The sequence below is a fragment of the Carassius auratus genome, chromosome 7, assembly GCF_003368295.1.
Source record: "Carassius auratus strain Wakin chromosome 7, ASM336829v1, whole genome shotgun sequence".
In the NCBI taxonomy this organism is placed as follows: Eukaryota; Metazoa; Chordata; class Actinopteri; order Cypriniformes; family Cyprinidae; genus Carassius; species Carassius auratus.
This window is the reverse complement of record NC_039249.1, coordinates 18,690,336-18,712,295: the sequence shown is the minus strand read 5'-3', so window position 1 is coordinate 18,712,295 and position 21,960 is coordinate 18,690,336. Positions and strand designations below refer to the sequence as shown.

Here is a 21,960-nt window from a genome sequence, read left to right as displayed (position 1 = left end):
TGCCGATGCTGTTAATTATAAAAAATGTATGTAACAGTCACCCGCTGCATGTAGGCATCTCTTATAACCATGAAACCTGATTTTGGATGTCTGTGAGCTCAGTCTTGTTAGCTGTTGAGGTCGGGGACAAGTGTGTCACAAAGCTGTCCTCATTCTGATGCGAAGACAGGCTTTTATGTTCTCACTCTTGTTTTTTCTCTCTCTCTCTTCTACGCTCTCTCCATTTGTCTGAGCTCTTCTGTACCTTGTTTCCTTCTTTCTTTTCTTTCATCAGTCCATCGTTCGCCTCTCCCGCCGTCTATTGTTTTTTCTATGTTCTCTTTGACTTTTCTTCAATATCTATAGATTTAACTCTAGAGATGTCTGAAATCACATATTTGTCAACTGAATCACTGTTCTCAACATATAGTGAATGCTACATGGATAATGCAAAGAGTGAATGAACAGAATAACTAACAGCCTATATAGTACACAATTTAAAATATATATATTTCAGACACAGCTACAGAGCTGTGACAGAGAGGTGTGTATGTGTGTGTTTTAGAGTAGCACCGTGCTCTTGGCAGGGTCCCAAAGCATTTCATTACTCTGTTAATACATGAGTGACACACACATACACACTCAAAGACCTCTGTTCGTTAAGCGTCATCCTTCGTAATGAAGAGATAAAACAGCTTCTGCCCAGCCGTTCATCCTCTACTTTAGACGCGCACAAACACACACAGATCACGTATGGGTTCTCTAACTAATAGTGATATGCCGAGTGCAGACAGTTTGCCCTGAGGCCAGTGGACAGAAGAGGGCTCTATGATTAAATAAGAGCCCTTTAAGATGGGCCGCACTCCTGTCTCGCTCCAGCAGGACCTCTGACATACGTTACACAGTCCCACGCTGAATTAATATTCAGATGCAGAAACAGGGATGTTAGTTGTAGAAGTGTGCAGTTCAGATGAATTCATGCGGTCTAGATCATAGCCATTTGCATTTGTCCTATTTTTCCAATGTTGCATGATAAACACCGTTGCACATCCTGCCTGATCACATACGGTTGGTTTCTTTAAAGTCGGCACAAAACTATTATTCATATCTATTTTAATGCATGTTAGATCTTACTGTGAATATTTCAGGCATGCATATGTTTCTCTCTCTCTCTCTTTTTGGAATGTTTAATGGAAATGTCATAAATTGACCTTTCTGTTAAAAACAACAGATTTCTTTTTTTGGGATCAACATCCCAAAATCCAATTAACAACCAATTTACAGAACCAAGTCTCCATTCTCCATTATTTATTTTCTGTACTCCATTACACTTGAGTATATGTCACAATATGTAAGAAAAGGTCTGTTGCTATATCCGTCTTTTCTTTTTCTTTTTTTTTTTTTTTGCAACTTTAAAGGTGCAATGTGGAAGTATTTGGAAACGGGCAATTTGAAGTCTACTGTCAGATTATAATGAACTATTTACTTGAAACAAAGGATTTTGTTCGTGTCTAGTTCATTTGGAGCCTATGATTCATGAAACAAAAATGCAATGAAATATTTCCTTGTCTATATGTTGCTTGCAAAAAATGACCCACTGAAACTCTTGTAGCATTTTAGTTTTGGTTTTAGTTTGGAGGAAGCCTTAGTTAGTTCCTTAGGGGTTCTTTGTTCAAATATTTGGCCCACTGTTGCAGTCACTCATGGAGCTGTTTGTTATTCCCAATCCAGTTCTTGTGACGTATCCGTTCATCTCCTTTTAGCTGCTTCTCGCCTCTCTGCTGTCTTATGCATCACTTTGTTTCCTCTGATTCTCCATCTTCCCACGTTTACATTGTTTCTCTGTGTTCTCTGGCTTGCTCAGTCTTAATTTCTTGTCTCTTGCTCTCTGGTCTTTTCATCTGGGAGATCATGGGTTATCCACCTGTCCTTGTATGGTTGATATAGCCCAAAGCCCTCCAGTTGTTTATTATGTTTCAACCAATCTGAAGAGTTTAATGGAGGTTATTTTTTGCTTTGTAACTGGATTCTGAAGTTGCAGACATTATGTTTGGCAGTCATGTCTGGGTCAGATTTTGTCTTCATGTGCGATTCAAGCTTTGCTTTTTCAGTTCTCCAGGTCTTGGTAATAGTAGGTGGGTGCTCTTCATGCTCTGCCACAAGTAACCTCCATTTCTTTAAGGGGCAGATTAGGTGAGCTGGAATGTTTTAGGTTTAAATTTCATAATTACGAGAAAACAAAATTGCAGTTCCAAGATACACTGCCATTCAAGAGCTTGGGATCAATAAGTTTTTGAGTAAACAAGTTAGTTTTCAGCATTCATGAAGAATGCATTATATTGATAACGTGAATACGTCTTTTGAACTTTCTGTTTATCCTACAAAACTATTATTAGAATGATCTCTGAAAGATAATGTGACACTAAAGCCTGGAGTAATGACAGCTGAAAATTATTTTTGCCATCACAGGAATAAATTATATTTCAAAATACATTCAAATTAAAACATAATAACATTTCACTATATTACTGTTTTCAATAAAACAAAGCCTTGACGAGAAAAAGGATGAAACCCCAAACTTTTAAATAATAGTGTATTTAGTCAGAATAAAAAGGCTTCCATAGTTTGCAAACCGGTTCCCCTGTGGGATAATAAACTCCGTGATGGATGCTGGCGGTGGGTAGGTTGTCAGGTCCAAAACATTGTGGGTTGCTTCGGGTCTCACTGACGTCAGATTCTCTGGCCGTGTAGTTTGCCCTCATTGTTGTGTTTGTCTGAACGTTTTTCATCTGTATCTGACTCTGCCAGGTCATCCTCTCCCTCATTTATGTCAGTCTGGCACTGGGTGACTGAGAGCTTCAGCTCCAGGATTGTCTCACTTCCTGTCAACATTGTCTATTGGCTGGATTCATCAGCAACGGTGAAACATAATTTACAACTAGGGAATCATTTCACCCCTCCCCACCCATAATCATGCCCCACAAATACATCTGTTTAAAAATGTATGCCCACTTGTTTCTGGCATGCTGTTCATTTGCAGTTCCCAGGGTTATTGTTTGCACAGAGAAAAGTATCCATAATTGAGAAGCTGGCGTGAAGCAGGTCTGCCCCATCTCCCCAGCGCTGAGCCAGTGCTGGCCCCGCATTCCTCCTGGATGCTGATAGACATCTCTCATGTGTCTCAGTATTTACAGGAGGCTGGAGCCGGGCCTGTGTAACCTGTGGTGATCTGTGTAGACTTGACTAAAAGCACACACACACTTGCATACAAGCAGTCGGGTTCAACATAATCACCGTCAGACCAATATCAGAAGTCAGAGGAGCTCAGATTTACTGGATTGTAGCAGTCTGCCAAGAAACAAAGTCAAATGAGCAATTTCCCAGGCTACTGCCATGAACATTTCCCAGGAAGAATTCAATGATATAGTTGGATATGTGGTTGAATCGCTTCATTTAGAGGGCGAAGGATTTCCCCACATAGATTTTGCAGTTGGTTTAAGTTTTTTTCACGAAGCTGCTTGGTTAGTGAGTGATTTATACTTCATACATCACTTTTTTTGGGCCTGCAAAATGTCAACATTTTATGAGTTATTTTATCATTTTAATGGCATTTGCCAAATATTTACCTTTGTATGTGCATTGTATTTGTTATTAATCCCTTCTATCTATCCCACAGCCCTTTGGTGTGAACCAGCCAGGCCCGTATGTCATGTACACGTCAGTGGACTCGAACGGTTATCTGAAGAACGCATCTGGTGAGTACACAGCTCAGAAAAGATGAACACTAGATGGGAAAGGCATCACACATATCTCTTTGTCTCAGTGAGATAAGATAAGTCAACCTCAACACTCTGCAGTCATTTGACTTGACTAGTCAAATTTTTAGGAATCGGACTAAAGTAAACTAGGAGGGATTTTGAATGAACCAATAAAAAGCTTTTCTTGGCCAAACTTTACTCTGGTGTTCATTTTAAAGTCTGTTCCGGGATTGTGCATTGTGTGAAGTCTGGAGAACTGCCCTATTTTAAATTTATTCATGATAAGAAATCTTCGTTTTTAAGAAAAAAAATCATATTTATGTTTGAGTTGAAAGTAAGGAATTGCATAAATGCGTTTCTTGCCTGTAAGCCACATTGGATTGCAGTGAAAACTGTGAAAGCAGCCATATATATATATATATATATATATATATATATATATATATATATATATATATATACACACACACAACTATACGCACATAAGTTATGTGTTGTTTGGCCCTCAAGGACATCTGATTGACCAAGTTCAAGATCAGAGACGCAATGACGAATGACCCCGTTCCACCTTTCTAAGAGCAGATAAGATTAAATTCCTCAAGGCATTGACAGAACTCCATCACTTTGGAGTAAACGGCTGTTTTCCTGAAGTCTCTTTTGAAATACATCACTGACCTTGAGCTCTCAGTGGAAGCATTACATAAACAGAGTGAATGTTTCCCTCATGTTGTGGTTCTGTTTGTGTGCTTCCACTGGGCCATGTGCGTGTCTGCATCTTCTGTGCGGTCCATTTGTGTGTGTGTGTGTGTATGTGTGTGTGTGTGTGTGTGTGTGTGTGAACTGTGCTAAAGATCCTCAGCAGAACAGAGAGCTGAATGTGACAGAGCCATTTCAAAGATAAATGACTAAATGGCTAAAAGGACAAAAATTATCCTCAGATAAGTGGAAATAATGGATTTTAGGGAACTTGTGTGCTCCGTGCTTGTAAAAGAAACTGATATCTTCTTTTTAAAAAATGGAATTATGTCCTGCTTTTAAAAGCCGGACCAGAGTTTTTGAACTTGCCTTTGAGTTCTGTCCAGTGAAATTATAGCCCTTCTTCCTCTTTTATTGAGCAATCTTTCACTAGCCAGGAAACCGCAAGAATTTCTGTTATCTTAAAGGGGTCATATGACATTGCTAAAAAGAACATTATTTGGTGTAATGCAATGTGTTTATGTGGTTTAAGGTTCAAAAAACATTATTTTCCACATATTGTAAATTTTTGTTTCATCTCTGTGCCCGGCCTTTCTGAAACGCGTTGATTTTTACAAAGCTCATCGTTCTGAAAAGCAAGGTCTACGCTGATTGGCCAGCTATCCAGTGCATTGCGATTGGCTGAATGCCTCAAGCATGTGACGGAAGCGTTATGCCCCTTAACATACTGTGTTACTGGGTATAATAACTGATTGTAATGACTTATACTGTCTTTATACGTGTTACGTTGCTTATCGCACTGCGTAAACATACCATGTCTGCATTTGTAATCAGAGAAACATCAAACAACAAGCTGTAACAGTTACTCTACACTGCTCAAAACTCACGTTTGAATCGTCACTGGCAAATCCTTTACATATGAAAATGTACTTACAGGCTGTGAGTCAGAAGACCCAGACTGTACTTGCAAAGTTGAAATTGCCCCACTTTATAGAAAGAGACACGGGCATTGTAGGCTACTCTCACAGGAACCAGTCCCTGTCCTTTTAAAATGCTCTGCACACGGTGTCACTGGTGGTCAGTAATGGAGTAGCTTTACTTCATTACTGTACTTAAGTACATTTTTCAAGTATCTGTACTTTACTGGAATAGTTTTAAATAACTTAGTAACTTTTACTTCACTACATTCCAAAGCACAAGACCATACAGAAGTATTTTTGCCATCTGCAATTAAGAATGCCCGGAATTTTGAGTTTTAATAGACTTAGAAATAGTGCTAAGGAAATAAATTATATTGATGATGTCAGAGTTACTTCATAAAGAAATGGGGCTAAACCAGTGTTATAAAAATTCTGACTGATCCCCCTCTAGCCTCGGTGTAGCGCCCACACTGAACAACACTTACCATATTATCGCAGACCCCAGACTCGACTTGAGGGGGAAATTAATCATTTGCGGTTGTGCACGCACTTATTTGCACATGAGCAAAGGTGTTTTTAGGAGTCTAACTTGCAGATGCCAGATCACTGACTCATCAAACCTGCTTTCCTGCAGTCCGTGTTCTTCTGACTTCTGACTATTTTGTAGTAAGTAACGAATATGCTTCGGGGGAATGTATTGGAGTAAAAGTATACATTTTAATTAGGAAATGTAGTGAAGTAAGAGTTGGCTGAAATATAAAAACTCAAGCAAAGTACAAATACTCCCAAAAATACTTAAGTACTGTAACAAAGTATTATTACTTCATTACAATACACCACTGGAGATACATACATAAGTCATAAAACACACCTCTATACACAGACAGAGCATTTATAATTGTTTATTGTCATTGTTGAGCATAAAAAAAAAAGACTAAAATGGTATATGCTGACAAACTGGTCTATAATGAAATGTCACAGTAATAATGTTTTTGATTTGTCATCCTGTACGCCTGCTGAAACAGAATACAAATGAGCAGAAGTGTTTGGCTGTGCTTGCTTCCTAATAGTCTGAGTATTAAATTCAGTATGAGTCTCTGGCATCACCTGCTGTGAGTCAGGTTTGTTTTGATGTTCAGGTCAGGGGCCAGTGTGTTTCACAGAGCTGGTTATCTGTCTCTTAGGAATTTGCTCTCTCTCTCTCTCTCTCTCTGTCTGTCTCTCTGTCTGCCTATCCATCTATGTATCTGTCTCTCTGTCTTTGCCTTTCTGTCTATCCTATATGTCTGTGCCAGTCTGTCATTTATCCTATCTGATGAGTCTTATCTATATGACGTTCTATCATTGTATCTCTCAGTTTTTCTGTCATTCTTTCTTTCTATCTATGTGTGTATTTCTATCTTGTCTTTTTATCTATTTAAGGTTTTATGTCCATCTGTTGTCTCATCTATTTATCCCTAAAATTATTTGTGCCGATCACTCTGTCTGTCTTTCTATCTATTGTTTTATTTCTGTTGTTTTATGGCCATGTGCAGTTTTATGTCTCTTTCATTTTATCTGTCTTGTCTGCCATTCTATCTATCATTCTATCGTTCTACTTGTAATGAAGTAATAACCTTTAATTTTGTCTGCCATTCTGTCTGTTCTGTCTTTTTTATTGTTCTATTCATCATTCCGTGTATCTTTCATTCCACGTATCTGTTGTTTCTGTCATGGTGTCTTTCTGTCTGTTGTTCTATCTATCATTGTGTAGATCTGTGGTTCTGTCTCTTTATGGTTCTAGCTATCTGTCGTTCTATCTGTCTATCCCCCGCACAGTTACCATGTGAAGAGTTAAGGAGTGACAGGGAGCTAATGGCACTCCCACAGAAAACACAGAGGAATAGATAAATAAAAGCAATCACCATTTCAGCACAGAAACTGTAAGTAGAGCTTAGAGACACTGCGGCCCATCGTCCCTCGGTGCTCTGATGCTGAACTTCTAACTACAGTTCTGTGATCAATGTCCTGCTGTAATTGGAGAGATAGTGGCAGGGTTTCCAGGGTCAGCTGAAGTACGGTAATGGGGTGTATGTTGTACGCGGAGGGGAGAACAGGCCAGGTTGTATAAGGGCCCTTATTCCCTCTGGCTCTCATTGGCCAGTAATGAAACACAGCACAGCAAGACTTATTGCACATTTAGACTCGAGCGCAGGACATGGGGACGGCGGTATTTCTGCTGTTGTCTGCTCTCGCTCTCCCTCTCTCTATTCGAGGACAAAGTAACCTCAGATCCCATGAAGGCAACATTGTTCATGTGCAGTCCTGACAACAGTTTAAAATAACTAGAAAAATACTACTTTAACTGGATCATTGAAAATAACTCCCTTTTAAATCAGTTTGCACTCCCCACATGAGTTATCTTGCTATTAAATTATCTGAAATGAACCGAGTCGACTAAACCGAACAAATTAGACTGAGTTTTCTCAATTGGCTTAATTGTGGAGCAACTTAGAGTTTCTAAACTAGCATCTCTTCTTCCAGCAAGAAATATTCTTCAGACCAATTACAAGTTCATTAGGCCTGTGCCTCAAACAACCTGTGACAAATTCATTAGTCTACCAATTAAAAAGGAGTACCATCACAAATTAAAATATTTTAATACAAAAACTATATAACACAAAATATATTGTTTGTCAAATTTTGCATCAACTGCATTTGTTATCATCTTTTTATTCATCTTGTTATGTGTGAGTGGGAATTTATGTATGAATATTTGGATAGCCTGTAGGTAAAGTTGCATTTGGAGAAGGTGGAGTGAGGGGCATCCTCTCAAATCCTATCAGGAATGATAAGGTACTTCAGAGGGTTTGTTTTCATGCTCGTATAATTGGCCTGACCCTTGCAGTACCAAGCTAATGAATGAGAGTTGTAAGTAAACAGAGAGAATGTGAGCAGAAAAAGGTGAAGTATGGAGGCAGACACAAGAGGAGGGAGAGAGGAGGCTGACGCAGAACGAGGAGAGGAAGATGCAGATCAATATGGGGCTTGAGACTGTTCTCATTAATTAGCCAAATGAATGTGCTGTATAATGAACAGCCCCTCTGAATCATCACAGTGAGGGACACACACAGACACACTCTTACACGTCCTGCTCACTCATATTCAGGCACAGATGGAATCTGCTCAGTTTTTAGCATTCTCTGCATTGATTTTAGGGAGGAATGTCTGCAGAGTCCTGCAGACTGATTTTAAACTAGATCAGATATGTTAAACAAAGCTGAGATTTCGACTGTTTTTGCTAGCTCTCATTGACATATAAATCAGTCAAATTTACAATTTTTGTTATAAATTGCATTGTGACTCAATTAAAATGGTAGTACCATAGATTAAGGAACACTATTCTCTATTAACTAGTTGCTTATTAAGATTCATAGTACTTATTGGTTGTGTATTAGTACTTATAAAGCACATAGTAATGCCTTATTCTATAAACCTGACCACTACAACAACTACCTTCCTATTAATAATAAGAAAATCGGGAGTTTATTGAGGAATAAAGGAATATTTTTCCTAATCTAAAGTGTTAGCATTAAAACTTTAATTGTTTGTTTTTATAAAAAAAAATAATAATAATTTATAGCAGCTTTTAATGGAAATGTAAATAACAGTTGCATCACCAACCCATTATAATGAATAATACATTTAGCTGTTCCTTTGTTTAGTGTGAAATAATGAATTTTTCTAGTTTTCTAGTTTTGTATACATATTCATTTTAATGCTAAAGAAACAATTAAATGACTATATCTATATTTTTAACTGAGGAGTCAATAATCAACAATGATTTTTCAGTTAAACATTTTTCTTCTAATTATTCACCTAATACTGTTTATTAAATCTTAATTTAAACAAACAGAGAAAAAGAAAAAAGCAAAGAAAGAAAAGTTTTGTCCAAGATATTTGGTCCCCACTCAGTTTAATAAGACAAGATTTCTAGAACCTGGTGAATTAATTTCACAGTTCTATAGAATTATTAGAATTTTACTGCAGGTACAGATTCTGAGTGGGCTTGTTTTTTTCCGAAATGACAAGAATGGTCTCTGTCTCTCACACATTTAGGTGATAACATTCACCCTCTTCCTCTCTCTCTTCTTCCTCATTCACACTCTCATATACGTGTCGTGAAGTGTAGTTTAGCTGCAGCTGGACTGAGAGCTACGATTAGTATTGATCACAGCTTTTGTCCCTTTCTGAATCTCCCAGAGCAAAAATAGCCCCCCACCCATTCAAAAGCCAACAAGATTATCCCCTCTTTCCTGCTCTTTTTTTCCAATGTCTCTCCTGTGATCAGAAACACTCAGTTTTCACTCTCATGCCAACGACAAGTACATATATCCTTATGATCGTGAGCTGGAGCATCATGGTAATGGAGTAAAAGAGAGGATCTCTGCTGGTGTTAGCACCTCTCTGTCTCTGGTTATCACTCCAATCCATCAAAATCACAAACAGAGCACATTCACACTCATCGCATATACTGTATCATCTGCTTCCTCCCCATGAAGAGCAGTAGAGAGAATGACTGTGATAATGACCTTTGTTGGAGCCTCTTTTCTCCGTAATTGATCTGAACGCCTTCTTTTTTCCACTAGGAGAGTCCTTTCATTACGTTCAGTGCACATATAGGGAGACCGACATCTGACCCAATGCAGTTCTTTCTTCTATAATTACCACTCATGCTTGCTCTCTTTCTGTCTTGCTCTTACAAGATTGAAAATTCAAAGCCGCTCTGTTGGTGTGATTAACAGAACTATATGTTGACCATGCATTAATAATCATTGCAAATACACACACACACAATAGATAAATAAATTACAATAATTTTGAATATCAAATTAATTTAGCATATTAACAACTTTGAATATATCAGATTTTAGAGTTACAAGGATCACAAGGAATAGTAGTTTAGATGTATGGTGTCTTGTTTAAGTGGTTGCCATTTTTCTAATGGCAAGATGTTGCACACCTTCCAACTCTCTGAGGTTTCACACTGCAAATATGATTTAATTGGACTGCAAATTATTTGTGTTGGTTTCCCATTTTCTACCTTCTCTGTTTATACTGGTTACATATAATGTGTTTTTTAATACAGGTTTTGGATTGTAAGCGCTGCTCTCTAGATCTCTTGGTAGGTTCGGACTTAATGAAGTGACTGTTTGTCACTTTGTGTTTATGTGGGTTTGGGATTTGATAGCATTGTAATATAGCTTGTCATCAATAATTATAACCGAATTTAAATGCATAGTGTAACAATAAATGGATAAGTATTATAGAACACCCTCATGTTAAAAAACAAGTTAGATATCCGTTTCCCTACTATGCATCATCATCATCATAAAAAAAAACATAAAATTTTATAATTAAACATAACTTACCCATGAACCAAGAAAGCTATAGGGTAAAGCCATCTTATTTTGCCAGCCCTTTTTCATAACAGGTGTCATCATAATATTGTGATGCCTAAATTCAAATTCATTTTATTGTGACTAATTGTAGTGGGTTTTTTTTTAGAAACAGTGTTTTTGATTTGTATATATATATATATATATATATATATATATATATATATATATATATATATATATATATATATATATTTAATATCATTGAGTCATCATTTTCTCTTTTTGGAATATGGTTAATTTGCTTTATAAACTTTTTTTGTTTTTTTTAGCTTTTTGAGCTAAAGGGTCATTCCTGGGGAACAGTATTTACATATAATGTGTGCAAAGAATGAATGTGACCTCAAAATGTAGTAAGGACTCACACCAAGTACATTCTCTCCCTCATGCAGTCTGCATGATTTTGAATTACTCCCTGCCAAGTCAAAAATATTGTGCTTTGATTGTGCTAAAATATCGAACTGTTCTTTCTTTTCCTTCATACTTGTGGTGAGATTGACATAGGGCTCTCTGTGAGGTCTGGTTACAAAAAAACAGTTTTGCGAACATTTCATCTTTTTTGAGTCATTCAGTCGTTCCAGGTTCTTTCTCTTCCCCTCTCTCCGCACTTGATGTCATTCTGGCTTTGAGTGGCCATATTTTCGCTCTGCTGTTTTCTGTGACGGTAGCGTGATAAGATGGGAAATGCTGCTGGAGGCCTCTGGAAGACTCCACTTATCTCCCTCGGAGCAGACACGTGTCGCTACACACAAATCAGTGTCTGGATCAAGCCGCCATCTTGGCTCTGTGGCTCGGCGAGCGGCTGTTCCTCTCTAACCTCTCTAATCCCTCGGGCCCAGGCAGCATCGCCACCATTTCTTCCTTTTATCGCTCCACAAGCGCCCAATCGACAGGGCAAAGAATGGTTTCTATAGCGACGCTAGACCAAAGATCATTTAACAAACAGGTTTGCTTGGGGAGATGATCTCGACCGTTGGGTTTAGACTGATAGAGTGTGTTTGTGTGCACACCAGAGTCTGCTTTCAGTCTTTGTTTGCTTCTAATATACTGAGTTGTGTTCTTTCAGTCTGCGTATGAAGCATGTATTGTGGCTAGCAGGTCCATTATTTAAAGTTAGAGACAGATACACTTGTAAACTATTTCTCCTTTTTTCCCACTCGCTCTCCAGAGTGCTTTCCACCTGCCTGTTTTTTTTTTTTTTTCAGAACATTGAAGCTATTTTCTCTTTCTCTCTCTTTGCCTTGCATGCATTAGAGTACATCCTCTACCGAAATGGTCCTACAGTTGTAGTTCGAGTGACTGTGTGCCCTTGCACTTGTGCGGACTGTGGTTGAGTGAGCGTGTGAGTAGGTGTGTGTGTGTGTGTGTGTAGGAGTCGAGCTACAGCTCTATTAGCTTGTATTGTGCCTCAGCTTGTGTTCGGCTAGCTGAATCTGAGTCCTCTTTGTTTTGTGGATGCTGTCGCTCATATGTGTGTGCATGTGGTTTCCCTACTACTACAAACCCTCATCCAAATGACACTGAACCCCAGTTTGAAAACCCCTGGTGTGTAGGGACCCTCAGGGGGCCAAAAAGATGGCAGGGGGTCCGTGGAAGACTTGAGACAACTGGAGAGGGCTTTTAAAAATGTATTTAATGTATTTGTAAATTCTTTTATTAAATATGTTCCTGAATCCTGAAAAACATGCTACAGTTTTCGCTAAAAATATTAAACCGCACAACTGTTTCCAACATTGACGATAATAAGAATGATATGAGCATCAAATCAACATATTAATGATAATGATTTCTGAAGGGTTATGTGATGCCGAGGACTGAAATAACAGCTGCTGAAAATTCAGATTTGCTAACACAGGAATACATTACATTAAAAATATATTCATATAGAAAACCATTGTTTTATTTTTTTTTTACTGTATTTTTGGTCAAATAAATGCAGCATTTATGAGCATAACTAATAGTGGGTAGAGAAAAAGATATTAAAAGTGTGTGTGTGTGTGTGTGTGTCTGTGTGTGTGTGTGTGTCTGTGTGTGTGTGTGTGTGTGCGTGCGTGCGTGCGTGCGTACACAGTGTAAATGGGTCTTCATGAACACATACTGCCTTTATATTATAGAAAAGGGGAGCATCGTTTTTGGGAATGAAAACTCTCTTACACCATGAGGGTGACATGGTCTATAAAATCTAGGGCATGGGTAGGCCTGTCTAGCTTTTTCATTTATTTAATAAAATGTAAAAAAAAAAACACTGAAGGTCATCTAATTATGGGCTCAAAAATCTGACTGAATGTAATACATAAATAATCATTTAATTTACTAATTACATAAGTAATACATGTTCTGTTCTGTAAATGATTATAGAAGACATAGATCGAAATACCCAAATTGTATACTTTACCAGAGCGAGAGTACAAAAGATAATTGGCTAAGGATCTGTTCGTGGTCAGTGAGACATCAGTCCGTCTGTGTGATCTTCCGATTGCATCCAGAATTCCAGTACTGCTATCATGTGCCAAAGGGAAGTTATTAGGAGACCCTTGTTCTCTGTCTCTCTCTCTCTTCTCTCTGATGCATAATGGGAAATCAGCTTATACACATCTAATTGTTCTTCTCTTTAATGGCATCATTAAGTCAGACACATGACACATGAGCAATGGACTGACCTTTCCCCGGTTGAGGACTGTGTGTATTTCAGCAGGACACACATAAAGTGCTCCATCAGTTAGTTCAGATTTAATTCAAGTGTCCTTTGACCAAAATCATTAAAAAAAATTGATTTTGTAAACCAATTTCTTTCTGAAGAGTTTTGGTGGCAATTGACTTATATTCTATGGGCCAAAAATATATATTTTTAAGAAGATATTTTTAAGTATCTTCTTTTGTGTTCCACAGAAGAAAGAAAGTCATACAGATTTGAATCAACAGCATGAGTATATGATGACAGAATTTACCTACCCCTTTAAAGCAATCGTAGCCTGTAAAATATGTTAGTCTGCAGGTTTCTGCAGTAGATTGTTGAGGTTGATTTTAAGCTCATGAGGATCTGAGCAAGAGCCATTCATTTGCTGAGATCTCTTATTATAACAAGCCTTATTTATGGATGACACTAATGGCAGCTATTTGTTCTGTTTTCTCCTCCCCCCTCCCTCACCTGTTCATGTCCTGTTTTATACCTTACGCTTCCCTCCCCCTCACACTCGGCTGTTCTCTCTTTCACCTTTCACTCCTCCACCCTCAATCCCACTCTCTTCCTCCTACAATTATTCCTCACACATCTTCTCTCTCTCTCTCTCTCTACAGCGGGACAGCTCAGCCAGTCGGCTCATCTCGCGCTCCAGCTGCCCTACACCGTGCTCGGTCTGGGGCGCAGCGCCAACTTCCTGGATCACCTGTTTGTGGGCATCCCTCGGCCCCCTGGAGGGAAGGTACAGACATACCTACTCACACATGTTCACAGACACTCGCCATATGGAGGGAGGAGGGAGGAATCATGGGTGGAAAGGCCCCGGGAGAGGAAGAACATGCAGATGGCCTGGTTTACTTCTACCTGCTCTTTTCCTGTGAACCGAAACATTGTGTCTGACATACTATATAGTTGCATGACCATATTCTACATCCCTAAACATGTCCAATACCTAAACTTAACAATTACCTTACTAACTATTAATAAGCAGCAAATTAGGAGTGTATTGAGATGTTTATTCAGGAGTTTATCTTATTGAGGATTTAATGGTGAGAAATGGACCCTAAAATAGAGTGTGCCTGATATATAGCCCACATTGTGTGTGTGTGTGTGTGTGTATATATATATATATATATTTAAAGACAGTGCTTACATCTTTCTATCATTTCCAGGTTTTCAAATGATCGTGGTGTTTCTTTTTTCCCATCGTCCCCGTCTGGTTTTAGATGAAGAAGTGCGATTTGAAATCTCTCCCTCCCTCCTCTTCCTCTAGAATTCCCCCAGTGCTGCTCATTTAAATTTAAGACGTCGACTTCCTCTGCTGTCAGTGAGCTAAACAGAGGTCTTTATCAAACCGTGATTAGAATTGCAGATTTGATTTACCAAAACACATTCACACATGAATACATGCGCATGCATACACATCCACAATAACACAAAACTTCCGCATGAGCGTGCCTTGTATACAGCAATTTGCTTTGTTGTGTTTTTAATAGGGCTGGCGATTTAACACATTCATTTAGTACAATTAATTATTTGTAAAAAAAATAAATGCAAAATGGCATGTTTAATTATGCCTTCTGACCCATATTCTAGTACAGCCAAAACAACACTTACTGAAAACTGTTCACACAGTTTGCATTGACAAACAGCTGCTTGAAGCATAGAGCATAATGAAATCGAACACAGGAGTCTTGAGGCATGCTTTTTAACCTGACAAGGTGTCTTTAAAATGCTGTGCTTATGATGCAAGACACTGGAAAAACAAGACACAACGACTGAAAAATTCTTGTCTTTTATTTGGAAATAGTACAATATATAGATTTTACAATATAGAGAAAGTATATTTATTCTTCTGCTACAGCAATTATCTTGATTTGAGGGCTTTACCCAGCAAATATTGATATGTGGCTAATTGCATATTCATTAGTGTTTAAATTACCTAAAATAGTTTTTTTTGTATCCTACAAACTCTGGAGAGAATGAGAGACTTTGCCAGAGAATTTCCTCACTAAGGCTCTGCATATGTGGTTGTTTTTCTGACACAGATGAATGTTTCTATACAGCATACCTTCAGTTCCTGCTGACAGCTCCGGTTTTGGGCTCTGAACTCTCAGAGCTCGTGTGGAGAAGGGAAAGCGGCTCAGCCTTTTCTATCGTTCTCATATCTCTAATCTCTCAACAACATAAGTTACCACGTCAGAAGAACTTTGTGGCTCAATATTGCAGAATCAGAGTTTAATTTTATTACATGTTGACAGTGTCCTTGTTGCAGGATACCTGTACTAATAACAGTAAACTATTAGTAGCTAACCCTAATCCTAGCCCTAGAGTTAAGTACATGTTGTTAAACAATATTACTCAGTGCTTATTTCTGTAATTACACTGTAACAAGGAAACCATGACATAAAGTAATCCAAAATTAGCTTGAAGTAATTAGTGCATAAATCTTGCATTCAGCAGTCAACACAAGCAATGAAATGTTTTTTTGTTTTAGTTTTTTTCACATATTAGACAGTTGCACTCTTAAATTACGTTATATCATCTCATTTCTTTAAATATACAATATCCTCCATCTATTTTTATTTTTAAAAAGCCCCTTTGCTTTTTCTCTGTTGCGTAATCGTAAGGCCAGGGCCTGTCGGTTACTGTAACTGTTAAATGTGTGGGCTTGAGCTGCCCTCCTTCTTTAATGCTCAGAGCAGCAGTAGAGGCTCTTTGACTGTAACAAATCTTTGTCTTTCCGTCGGTGCCCACGGTTGACCTCCGCAGTAAGCAGAGCCTCGACTCCCCACAGAGAGACCGAATACCACCCCATCCCTTCCATGTGCTAACCTCATCCATACTCACTAAAGACACATGCTAAAAATATCTAGTTCAGACCCCACACTCGTCCTCAACCGTGCGTGTTCATGCGCATACCGTAATGTTGGGTTATGATAAATGTGTTGTCGGAAATTAAAATCTGCCCCCCTGGAGGATTCCCTCAAAAAGACCGATTTAACGTTTGCTACTAATTGCTGTCTAGAAACAAGTTGAAGAGGGAAAATTACCTTTGTAATTGATAGAGGTACTGTCTTCATAATACATTAAAGCTTCCAGAGATTTCCCTTCCTCTAATGAAGTTTTTTGCAAATAGCTGGGGGAACAGATGACTGTTGATGCTGCTTCACGTTTGGAGGCTTATTAACTGCATGATGCACTGAGAATTATGCCGGTTTCTCCTACTGAAAGACTTGTGAATTCAACACAAACAGATAAGGCTGTTTTTATTGGATCTCCCATGATAGTTCTGTCAGAGCTTAATTGTTATTAGTATCGCTCTAAGTTCAGAGTTAATATTTGACGAATTAGTAATTCGTTTGGCCTTCATAGAGTATTTGAAGTGAACATCATACACGGGGTTAGCGGCTGAAGAATTTGATTGGGTTGTAGCCAGTTTGAGCTAACAGAGTTGAACTTCACAGAAATTTTTCAAACTTGTTTTGTGTAGCTTTGATCACCTGCCTGCAAATGGCTTCCCACCTACTCATCTGCACTTTAAAGTGATGCTGAATTCTCTGATTGGACTCATCGCTCTTGCTCGCTGCAGTAATAGCACTGAAGCATCACTTCACGCTGAGAATATCGCCACCTGAAGCGTGGCTCTATCTCTAGCTTGTAAAAGTTTAGTTAAATAGTCTAAATCTGGGCTTAATTGGTTGACAAGGGACATTTGAACATTATGTCAACCATTGTTTTTAAAGCTGCAGTCTGTCACTTTTTTTTCTTTGTTAGAATAATCCAAAATCAATATTTGACTGACAGCCACACATTTACCTCAAAACATTAGATTCATCCATGCTGGAGATGTGCCGGCGCACAACCCATGCAATGAAATTATTCCGCAAGGAACTGCAATTGCAGGTTTTAAACAGAGATGGCAACAAAGAGGATAAACTTACAGACTGCAGCTTTAATGATGACTAAAGATAGGCCTGTGTTAAACATGCCCTCTTTTCCGTTAAGACCCCTCACTTCAATAATGTCCAATTATACAATAGTACAATCTCTTGCAAATCCCCCCGTCTTCCACAGATGCACATCAGCTCTAGTGCATGTTCACCAAAGGACAGCTGCAGAAATTGAATGTGCATAACGGCAATGGTACTAATATTCTTTGCGCTTATTTTCTCTCTTCCATCATGTTCTTTCTCCTGCAGGATGTGAGGAAAAAGGAATGGACCGCTATCATTCCCAACTCCCAGCTCATCGTTATACCATACCCACAGAATGACCCTCGCAGGTACACACACACACACACACACACACACGAGTTTTACACTGTACAGACTTTACATTCTATCATCTAATCATAAAACCATTACAGAAAACAATCTTATTTTGACATAAAAGATGTATAATAATAATCTAGTATGATGATGCTCATAATTTTGTCCCCACAACATGAACAATTTCAAGTTTTACTATCCTTGTAGGGACATTTGGTCCCCACAATGCAGGTAGTTCCTGGACAACACACACACTTAAGCATGAAAGCTGTATTCAAGGTCCGAAATTAACTTTTCTTAATGGAATAATTTACTAGCCAGTTAAACAATACTGTAAGCACAGTTAAAATAAACGATTGATTTTTTACATTATATTTATATTTTTTTATTAGTGATAAATAATCATATCTTTGTCAATATACTAAATACTATTTTTTTCCTATAAATGTAAGGAACTATTATTATTATTTTTTTTAAATACATAAAGTTACATTTTACTATAACAAATCTTTTTAGACAGTGTTTCTTTGTACACTTTATAAATAGTTTGTACATTCACTAATATCCAGTAGAGATGCAAACTCACAGCCAATTAGAGAGAATAAACTTAAAAGCATAATAAACTTGTTCAAGTGATTAAAAGCAGTTTGACACTGTCACTGCATCCGTCACTGGCCTTAATCAAGACCGTGAGAAGGTATTTCCTCAGGCGTTAATATTTAATGTGTTTACCAGCACAGCCGAAATCTATCTTAATGAAGCTGTCCGCCAATCTTTATCATAAATATTTGATCAGATCACTTGGTTTCCCGCTATTCCCCACAGACCCCGTTCAGGCTCCTTCAGCTGCCGTTTTGCTTTCAAACAATTCGCTATGACAAACAGAGCATCTCTCGTTCCATTCTCCAGTAAGCGTTCCACCTCTCGCGCACCCGCTCACTCTCCGTCTGTTATTTAAAGCGGCTCATCTTGATGTCCTGATGTTTCAGCTTGTCAGAGAATGCGCCAGGACTGATTATATTTAGCTCTCTCGGCTTCTTTGAATCCTCATATTAAAGCTCGCGCATGAAGGTACACAGAGCTAATAAGAGTTTCCGTCAGTGCTGTAAACTCCACGTGTCACTGTTTCGATGATCTACACAGGTTTCGCTCGGTGTGATGTCTTTATGTGCTCTCTCGCATCGTCTCAGAGTTTTGAATGATGTTTGAAGTTTTAAAGATGGTGCTCTGAAAAGTTTTCTTTTGTCTTTCTGTCTGTGTTTTTTCTAGCTGGAGTGCAAGGCTCTACCTAACCCCCAGTAATATAGTCTTATTAACAGCGATAGCACTGATTGGCGTGTGCGTCTTTATTCTCGTCATCATCGGGATACTGCACTGGCAGGAGAAGGTGAGAACGAACATCTCATCCTTTCATTTTCAACCTCTCTCACTCCTCTGATCCGAGCCCGATCGCTTGAAACGCTCCTGCATCTGCGTTTCCAGAGGATTGTGGCCTCACACAGACTCATCCCCTGGTCTTTGTTCTGCACATCTGTGTGTGAAGAGCTGAGCAGATGGGTGTGTCTGTGTGTGGCCCTGCCCTCCGGCTCTCTCCGAGGGTGCTTCACACACACTGCTATGCCGCTAATTGCTTTGTTCTGTCCTTTCAGCATATCAAATCTGTTCCTCATTATCCCATACAGCATGTCTTCCAGGATGTTATGTGCGAGTTTGTGCACGTGAACGTGGGAGGTTTTGTCTTTGTGTGTGGGAAGGTGATTGTTTGTTTTCTTGTACGTTACGTGTACCTCTGAATGTGTGAATTTGTTCCTTTTAAACACTCAGGGTGGGTCACAACAGTCGGCTAACTAGTTTTCCCACAACTGATTTGTGAGGATGATGAGTTGATCTAAAATTTAATTCATGTGCCGCATTGGGCTTTTAGCTGTTAGACAGTTTGCATGGTGTAACTCTTTCAGAAAAGTTACAGCTGTAGACATTCAGATATATTTTTGACTATTGCGTCACATCCCATGCTGTTTGTTTGTTTCGTTTTTTTAGACGGCATGTCAAGTTTAAAATAGTCCAACTTTTAAAGCCCATTGAATTCTGTTCTAATCTGTTTTTAAGTGTTTTTGAGTGCAGGAACATCTTACGTAACATTCCCCAAGAAACACGTCCAATTGGGGTAAACCCGAAATATTTTCTTACGACCAATTAGCCGACTAGTCATTCAGTTTAGAGCTGGTTTAAAAATAGCTTTTCCTGCTGAAAAAAAAAAAAACATGCTTAGCTGGTTTAAGATCAGCCTAGCCAAGCTGGTGTTCAGTTGGCGTTTCCAGTCCCACTTTATATTAGGTGGCCTTAACTGCTGTGTACTTACATCAGATAATAAGTACAGTGCACTTATTGTGTTCATGTTATATTGCAGAAAACATCTGCTGCTATTGAGGTGGGATACGGGTAAGTTTAGGGACAGGTTTGGTGGTATGGGTAGGTTTAAGGGTGGGTTAAGGTCTAAGAGACTGTGTAGTTATAAATGTAATTACAGAAATGTATTACAGATGTAATTACATGCAGGTCATTTTTTTAATGTGAGTACAATATAAAAACTTGGACAGTACATAATATTTGAGGCCACCTAATATAAATTGGAAAAAGGTTTTTAACTTTATCCAGACTTTTTCATTGCAGACTAACTTCTAATATGTCCAAATATTAAGAAAATTTGGTCACACTTTATTTTAAGGTCCAATTCTCACTATTAACTAACCCTTAACTATGACTTTTGCCTTAATTAACTCCTATTTGCTGCTTATTAATAGTTTATAAGGTAGTTGTTACATTTAGGTTATTGGATAGGATTATGGATGTCATGAATTATATGTACTTTATAAGCACTAATAAACAGCCAATATGTTAATAATAGGCATGCTAATAAGCGACTAGTTATTAGTGAGAATTGGACCCTATACTAAAGTGTTACCGAAAATTTTGACCCTCCATTTTATTACCCCTTTAAAGCTCGTTTTGTCTTATTTTGAGTGATTTTAAGTACTCTTGAGTACGTAATCCTAGTGGGCCCTGGCTTCCTGGTTGAGAACCAGTTCTCTGAAACCATCCAAAAGACCAAACTAAATGACCAGCTAAGATCAGACCCAGATTAGATGGATTTTAACTAGATTTTCTCTCTTCCGAATAGATTTATTTTTTTGTTAACAAAACGTTTAAATAATTTTTGTTGTTGCTTATCAGTGCAAAGTTAGGATTTATGCTAATATTGCCCAAAACCTTTGCCTAGGGATGATATTTTGACAGTATGCATGTTAGAAAACTTTATTAAAAAACGTATTCTTTTGACTCTGTCCCGTGCACCTGCCCGCTACCACCCAGGTGTGTGCAGGTGTTTTATTGGGACACCATTTCTGTCTTTTTCTTCTTTTGAGAGCGCCTGTTTGGTTTCATGTATTGAAAGGTGTTATGCGGGTAGTGCGCATGTGTGTGAGGAGTGAAGAGCTGTTCTGGTGTTGGCGTCCTCTCAAAGCCATCTGCTGTGGGTGCCTGATTATGCGCGCTGAAAACCATAATTGCTCTCTGCTCAGGGAAGCGCTTCCCACTACACGACCTTCATTTGAGTTGACACTGCATTAAAATAACATGCTGGCTCCATATCTCTCTTCCTCAGCCCTGCAATTATATGTTTGACAAAAGGGAAGAAAAAGGCAGAAGGAAGGCCTAGAGAGGGAGTATTTTGGCTCTTTGTCTTGTCTTGATGACTGCTTGATGGAGCATGGGCTTTCCTGATGCACATGTTCAGGTGACGATTAGCATTGCTCACTTATTCAGCTATTAAAAGGTCAGGAAGCGGCCCGTTTCCCTCCGCCTGTCTGAGAGAAGCTCCGCAGCCCAGTTTCTCTCTGCACAAACTGATGCTGTGAGCTGTGTAGGCTGCAGGTGGTCTATTATCACATGTTGCTACATTACCAGACTGTAACACATTATCGCTCGCTTTTTCTGCGACTCCCTCCATTTATTGCAGTTTCTCGTGATCCAAATATAGCACAGCTCCCCGAACATGCCCTGCTTCTAGTCGTAGAGCTGCATTTTTGTAAATGTTTTGCATGGAATTTCAGGACAAGAATGAGCATATTGTCATTGTGTCCTCTTGTGCAGATTGACTTCAGTGTGTGACCCCTCATAAAAATGCATGTCCTCTTCGGACACTGAGTAAAACATCAG

The 21,960-nt window shown here is 38.6% G+C and overlaps 1 protein-coding gene across 2 annotated transcripts in view; it reads left to right on the top strand.

Annotated features, from left to right (window-relative positions):
• LOC113106181 (T-cell immunomodulatory protein-like) overlaps nt 1-21,960 on the top strand; it is a 124,453-nt gene that overhangs the window by 98,528 nt on the left and 3,965 nt on the right. For both annotated transcript variants that reach the window (XM_026267855.1, XM_026267854.1), the window contains exons 14-17: nt 3,656-3,734; nt 14,089-14,213; nt 17,674-17,756; nt 19,012-19,129. In XM_026267855.1, coding sequence (XP_026123640.1) covers nt 3,656-3,734; nt 14,089-14,213; nt 17,674-17,756; nt 19,012-19,129 — 405 coding nt within the window. The remainder of the gene's footprint in view (nt 1-3,655; nt 3,735-14,088; nt 14,214-17,673; nt 17,757-19,011; nt 19,130-21,960) is intronic.